Source organism: Gadus morhua, chromosome 5 (assembly GCF_902167405.1).
Source record: "Gadus morhua chromosome 5, gadMor3.0, whole genome shotgun sequence".
Classification (NCBI taxonomy): domain Eukaryota; kingdom Metazoa; phylum Chordata; class Actinopteri; order Gadiformes; family Gadidae; genus Gadus; species Gadus morhua.
The window spans coordinates 14403253-14410752 of NC_044052.1; the positions used below are offsets into that span (position 1 = coordinate 14403253).

The following is a 7500-nucleotide window of genomic DNA, read 5'->3' on the forward strand; positions in this document are numbered from 1 at the left end:
ATGTACTATATAGATAAACCATTTAAAAAAAATCTTAGCCTACAACACATGTGTGACCAATCATCGATCTTATCTTTCATTGTTGTCATACTACTTAAGATATCTGATGATAACAAAAGCCGTCTCTCTAGCCATTTCCTCCCATATCAATGTTTCTTTTCTCGCACAGAACAACATGTGGGATAACAACCCTGGATCCCATAGCTGAGCCCCCAAACCAGAAAAATTATTTGCAGTCTTGACTATCTAAATTTGTCCTACTTTCCGTAAGACATAGAAATAGGTTTGAATCCGATTGCCATGGAGTCCTTTGCCTTTGTTACCAAAACAGCGCTGCTTTTGTGTCATTTGTGCAGGGCTTGTGGCAAAACAAAACAACAATACACAATGCCCAATGTGACTTTTCATCTGACATGGTTGAGGAAGTCGATTTCAATTTAATATGAGTCACACTGCATTCTGGATTAAATGTCAAAATAAAACGGTATCCTGGTCAACTATGTGTGTGTGTGTGTGTGTGTGTGTGTGTGTGTGTGTGTGTGTGTGTGTGTGTGTGTGTGTGTGTGTGTGTGTGTGTGTGTGTGTGTGTGTGTGTGTGTGTGTATTATACCTGGCTCAGTGCAGTTGATCTCAAGGGTGCCATTGGCGACAGCCAAAAGCTTCCTGCGTTGAGATTGGTCAAGAGACGCTCCTGGGAATGACTCAAGATGTAACCTAGACACTAAACACACCAACAAACGCACAAACACACACTGAATCAAATTATAATGAATGCATTCTTATCGTTAATAAACGCTTGTTGACCTTTACAGATTTCATGCACAGGCTTCTTTGATCCAATATTTTATCTTACAATTTCACCGTGTCATTCATCAACATCTTGCCTTAAGCCGTTACTTTGACTGATACATTGCTGTGTCCCGAAATCTATAAAGAACCCAGGAGCATCGTGTGTTTGAACCTCACCGTCAGTCAGGGCAGACACTCCCCAGGTGATCCCAAGGACTCCGAGCACCAGACACACCTGCACATGCATCATGTCCCGCCTCTTCCGTCTCATGTACCGTCTGGAGGACGGACCCCTGCGTTGTTGCCCCTCCATATCTGCCGCTCGTTTTGATATTCTTACGAATCCTTCATAGACTACCTGTCTGCTGGCAGTCTAATAAGGAGGCAACATGTGTCAATGTATGCCTGAAGGCATATCACTAATTCGTTTAATCACATTAGTTAGACGTAGGCCTACCTGGTTCTGCTTTCAGAAAAAAGAAAATATAATGATTGTTAAAAACACTTTTCTGGTAAATGGCTGCATTTTGCTAGCCATTGTACTTCCTTCCTTTCATTCAGGATAATTTAGATTTAATAATTTGCAATATTCAGAAAGTGACATTTAGGTCACTTTCGGGATCATGTCGTTTCGGTAGCCTAGTTTCAAAAGTTCAACTTTTGGCAAGAGATACAATACATTTACTCATTCGAAAGCTAAACACAACCCCCACAATATGTAGCCTACCATTATAATTGTAAAACGCAACAATCCATAAGCAGACATACGCCTTCGTCAAACCCGTGTTTTACCTACGTTTCTATGATGTAGAAAATAGTTGTCCTGGCTAAGGAGCGAATACTTGCTGGGCTGTCATTTCCGTGTGTGGCCCCCAAGATAATTGTAGTATAAAAGAAAACAATTCGCCTGTTTGCATCTAATCTATTACAACGCAAGGTGTCCTTGGCAGGCGTCGTGGTTCACCGTCCAGCCGGTTATGGGCTGCATGCATGCTCCCTTGAAAAGTTCTTGTTGATAGGCAGAGTGTGGGTGAGACGCAAGGGAAAGGGGGGAGGGCTGGACCAAAAAGAAATGGGACGATCTGGCGTCCACACGTTAGGCCCGATCCATTGAGTGGTAGGCTACATGGTCTGGATTTAGCCCCAATTGTTTAGATATTTATCTGCAACGTCAGTCCTAAATTGTGCTTGAGGCAGATCTTTCTTTAATTTCATTCAACGTCATAGCCAACAGCATTTCCCTCTCTGTCATTTTTATGGCAGGTACAAATGTCTTGGTTTGAAATTAAATATGTAATGTAATATCATGTGATATACGTTACAATAGCATACAATACCCTGGGCTCTCTCGTCTGGTCGTCCCCTTAACGCCGCCACAGTAGGCTATATTCTAAAATCATTTGATCCAACTAAAATAAAACTGTTTAGAATGAATGACAGTGTAGGCCTATTGGGTTATTTGCAGTTCACTTCCAATTTCCATGAAATGCATTTTTTTTCCCGCACATAAACCGAAGAATCATTCTAACCTCTACACTCTGGGCCGTATGCGTGCCTGCCCCCGCGCTTCTGGTCATAGAGCAATCATGTGAGTAGTTACAGACATTCCCCGAATGACCGTGAAGTGTGAGAAGGTGTGCGTAAGTGAGAGACGCTGATCAGTTTGAACGTGTGTGTGGGTGAGCGTGAAGGTATTTATTTATTTTCTGCGTGTGTGTGCGTGCGTGTGTCTGTGTGCGTGCATGTGCATGCCTATGTGTGTGTGCATGTGTGCATGTGTGTGTAAACGTGATACTGTGTATGAGTGTGTGTGTGAGGTCATTCTGCTTATGTGCATGCTGTAATTGTGTGTGAGTGTGTGTGTCTGTTTTTGTGCATCAGGCTGTGTGTGTGTGTGTGTGTGTGTGTGTGTGTGTGTGCTCCATCACATGCTGTAATTGTGTGTGTGTGTGTTGGTTATCAAAGCATTCAGCATCAGAAGATCAGGCTTTAGAGGGATTAACTGAGGGGGCGCTGGGGGGTGGGTGGGGCTGTTTGGCCGCTTCACGCAGCATTAAAGGTTAACATTTTCAGAAACTTTTGCCTTCCATTCAACGCTATGATTATTAATAATAATAAAGTCAATGAAATCGCTGGAAATCCGAGTATGGGAAATTGCCCCAATGCTGGTGATTTGATCTTGAGACTTTTCTTTGGCTGTTTTGCTGTTTGCGTCGGCTGCGTAAACTGGCCTCCATGTAGCGGATGAAGGTAAATAGCGTTACGCAACGAAAGGTGGTGTAACAAAGGAAGGCAGCATGGGAGAGCAAAGCTTGGGTTTGAACCAAACACAAGTAGGATCAAATAAATAATCAGACGTCATCGCTTCAACTTTCAAATCATTTATTTATAGTGCTGTAAAGAAAGAAAACATATGATACATGAACTACCTTGGGCAATAAGAGCTGTCTGCTGAGGAGTCTTCGATGCATCATTATCATCTGTATCAATAGCATTGAATGATTAAATAAAGTCATCCCAACACTTTTTAGTTGTACTCTTTGAAAACAATATCGTAAATGTATGTGCAGGGTGTTTAGGGTGAGGCGTGTGGGTATTGTGTTTTGTTTGAATGATTCCGGTGTAGACAACGAGGAAAAATAATAAAGATAATTTAAAACTTCTCCCGGCCCTCTTTGACCAGAAGTCCCTTGGGGGGGGGGGGGGGGGGGGGGGGGATCAGATGAGCTTTAGAGTTCTGTTCACTGCGCATGGATTTGTGTCATATTACCTTGAAAAAAAAAAGCTGAGGTTCTAATTGGACAATGTTTGGGTGAACCCACCCCTACTGTTGTTGATTCATCTCAACTGGGCACTGGTTTTGTCCTACAAAATATATATATATTTTTTAAATTGAACTCTCGTTAATATACAATAACAACAAGTATTACGGGGAGCCCCATTCTTCTTCTTTTCCTCATTCATCTTCCAGTTACCGGTCAGCAAATAAATTATAAACACAATAAATAAAAAAGTAGTTTTTGTCTTCTAAATAGATTTGTTGGTTAGGGTTGATTCTTATTCGTCCCTGTGCTGGGAGAGGGGGGGGGGGCAGGGTATTTAAAAAAAGTATACTCTAAAACGAAGTATCTAAAACGACACTTTGAGAAATATTATGTAAATGTTTTGACAAGACACTAAGGACCAAATGTGATTACATTATATGACTTGATAAAAAATATTTGCGGGACAAAAGCATTACTTCAAGCCAATCATTCTAAAATGGCAATTAGCATTCCAATTGTGCCTTCCTTTTATACATTTGAATGACAGTGATGAAGAGACTGAAAGTGATAGTGGGAGAGCGAGTAAGAGAGAGTCATTGTTTAAGTATTAGAGTATTATCACTCCATGACAATATTACACCCGAGGACTTTTACAGAGTTATGTCAACAAAGTCATGGATTTTAGTTGAGCAATAGTATATGGTGCACCACACAGGACATAAGGACTTAAGTTCCAATTGCTCATCATACCCATTGCAGCCTGTCAACTATTGTCCCAAGCGTTTCCATTCAGGGAGCTCATCCCATTGGCTCTTTCACCGTGGGGTTATAAATCACATCATGGAACAGGATGGCATACTAGCCCAAGCCAGATAGACTGTTTTGACAGCAGTCGGAGACCGCTTTTTATATTAGACCGCTGTGTGCAAGAGTTCATTTATCTCAAACGTCAATCTGGTACCAAGTCAGCATTCCTCGTATGGTCAGTAGATTGCTCCGAAATGGCCAAACGCCTTGTGAGTGACCCTGTGCATCAGGATCACTGCACGTTAGCTAACGTCACTAGAATGGATGTCATGGTGTGTCATCTTCCTGATGGTGTTCAACACGCCATGTGACCGCCATAACCACTCAATAGCTATAAGAACAATTACCCGTACAGAGTCCTCGCGTACAGATGACGTAGACATGGACCGCCTTCAGGGTGGGAAGTGGGAGGTGAGAGCGACATGGCCAGCACGCTGTCCCTTAGGACGACAACCTCCACTGATGCTGCTTCCATTACCCGCACCAACCAAGCACAGATGCTGCCGCAGTTCAACGGGTTGGAAGCTTGGGAGCTCTGCGCTTCATATTTTTTTGTGGTTTCAGTTTTTCAAATAAACAAAGCCTGTGAAACGAGGCAAATGAGGTCAGAGCTTCTGGACCAGTAGCCTTGGGACTGACATAAAATACTGCGACTATCATGAATTCAATAGACCATGTCTTCTTCTCCGGCGAGAAACCGTTACAGATTCCCTTCTGTATTTCTGAACTTTTGTAGGTTGAGTATTAAACAAGGGCGCTTGTATTCATCAGTATTTTGTAAATAATTTGACTTGTAGATAGAAAAGAGAATTACCCATTAAGGAAACGTGTATACAATATCAAACCAATATCATTTTTTTTTTATCTCGAAAGGGGATTTTCGTCAAATTAAATAATGTTTGGCGTAAATTTGTGGGCCTATTTCTTAATTGAAAAAGTAAATAATTTTCATTTGACTGGCAAACACTTGACAAAGTGCTTGATTATCAGGCCAAAAATACACAATATCTATATTTACACGATAAACTCATTGAACAGTTAAAGTGAACTCACTCCAGTCCTACACAGTAACAAAACCACTTTACATCTGTGTCACAACACTCAGAGGCATAACCCTGACCATTGTCTTGTCCCAATTTCAATATATCTGCTAGAGAGAAAAACAATACTTTCTAAGTGCAATCAATCACTGACACGCCCGTTTCCTGGACTCAGGCGTATAACAATTCTATGGGGACACCGTGGGTTCACACCGAGGGCCAAGAGGACTGAAGATGTCAACGTCTGGAACGGCTCAACTCGTTCTCTGGGGATAAATACGTAATCTACGCAAACAGGTCACCTAAAAACACAACACAACACCGGAGCCCCTGTGGTCGCTGGGCCGTCCAGTGGCGTGCTAGGACGCTTCTACGTACGGGCTCATTCCTAGCCGGATTGGGGGAACTCCATCGTCAAGTTAAGCAAGAGTGATTCAATCTCGTAATTGAGACATAAATCATTCTAAAAAACAGGTTAAAAAAAAAAAAACAGCCCTAAACCCCAAATAAATGGGAATAGTCGTAGTCATCGTGGGCCAGAGGAAGTTGGACATTGCTCAATGTTTGGCTTTGGCTCAAGAGGCCAAATCATACAAGACATGAGGGACTCCACCAATTCATATTTTTGACAGATTCCGGAAGGACAACCAGCTCATCTTTAGATATTACGGTATGTCTACGTGATGACGTAGCCTCGTCACATCCGTCACAAGCCTATAGGCCCTGCCAGGCTAAACCAGCCGCTACGGTCATGCGTTGTGGTTTGTGTAAAGAGTGAATGTATGTGTATGTATAAAGTCAATAGAATGGGAGTGCTTGAGTTAATGACCAGCGCTCCCCATCACACCTCCACCGGCCAAGGGCACATCATGGAGTATTCCGGTGAAGGGGCGAGGGGGGGGGTGGTTAGCGATATCACTGTTGGTCTCTAATAAAAGGAGCCCTTCAGAAAAAAACAAAAACGATTACAAGAATACCATTTTTTTGAGGCTGCAGAGAGGCAGTGGACAGGCACACAGTCCACCACTCCATCTCTAGCCCTCTCCGTCTCTCCACGCTGGGCCCCTCTCGTTTCCCGCCATCACCTTTCATCTGGGTCCATTCGCCCACTGTTTAATTTACAAGCAAGGGGGTGTCTGTCCGTCCGTCCGTCCGTGCTTTCTTCTATAGCGTTGGGCTTGACGACCGGCTTCTTTCCTTGACGATGACAAAATGGTGAATTTTCGAAAGTTGGGGGTGGAGGGGTGGGGGAAACAAGCTCTGTGAGGTCCACAAGGAGAGTTTAAAGATGTGTTTTATCTCAGCTGAAGTATTCATGGTGTCAGGCCCACTGAGTCACATTTCCACGGCGTATTTCCTGCTCCTTGACTGATCAGGCTTGGGTGTGGGCGTCGATAATGATGTGCTGGTCAGCCATAGACAGGTGTGGTTGTTATCGAGTACTGGTATCCTAGGTGGGTGGTGTGGTCCATGCATGTCTGCGTGTTTATGTGCGTTATAGGCATAGGATATACCAAAATAGACTTTTTTTTTCAATCAGGACAACGAGAAAAAGACCAGTGTACATTGTCGTTGGTTAATAATTGGTTATTAACACCAGATCATTTTCTTATCCTCGTCAGAAATTAATCTAGTGTGGCAGACCCCGATAGATCTAGACATCTCCACTGCTAAGCGTATCATTGGATTATGCTCCTCAGACCCAATCATCGGTCGCCATATTGGATCGCCGTTTTATAGCACGTGTGTGTAATATATGCGTACGTGTGTACATGTATGTCATGTGACAGCCTAACAGTTTTGCAACAACCTTACCCTATCTTCATCTCCTTCACTCTTTCCTCTAAATGTCAAAGTGTGTGGCATACAAGTTCTGTGGATGTAACCATCTGCATCTTTCTGAATACTTGAGGATAATATTGTGTGTGTCTGTGTGCATGTGCGCGTGCGTGTGTGTGTGTGTGTGTATGGGGTGTGTACTGGTGTGTGTGTGGGCGTGCGGGGTCACGGCGTGCTGTAGAAGGCGTCCTGGTTGAGGTTGTTGTTGAGGTTGCTGGCCTTCATGCTGTAGTAGCCGCTGAAGCGCGGCTCGGGCTCCG

General features: G+C 43.3%; 1 protein-coding gene and 1 long non-coding RNA gene across 2 annotated transcripts in view; both read right to left on the reverse strand.

Moving 5' to 3' along the window:
- Positions 1 to 7500, reverse strand: part of crim1 (cysteine rich transmembrane BMP regulator 1 (chordin-like)) — a 90693-nt gene that overhangs the window by 3473 nt on the left and 79720 nt on the right. Inside the window, exons 18-20 of the mRNA XM_030357131.1 lie at positions 7410 to 7500; positions 967 to 1067; positions 611 to 721 (exon numbers count right to left, since the gene is read on the reverse strand). The exon at positions 7410 to 7500 is cut by the window's right edge and continues 139 nt beyond it. Of these exons, the coding sequence (XP_030212991.1) occupies positions 611 to 721; positions 967 to 1067; positions 7410 to 7500 (303 nt within the window). The remainder of the gene's footprint in view (positions 1 to 610; positions 722 to 966; positions 1068 to 7409) is intronic.
- On the reverse strand, positions 581 to 2460 carry LOC115544333 (uncharacterized). The gene is made up of 3 exons (XR_003976842.1): positions 1586 to 2460; positions 967 to 1162; positions 581 to 721 (listed from the first exon to the last, which is right to left on the reverse strand). It is a non-coding gene; the product is annotated as an uncharacterized LOC115544333 (long non-coding RNA).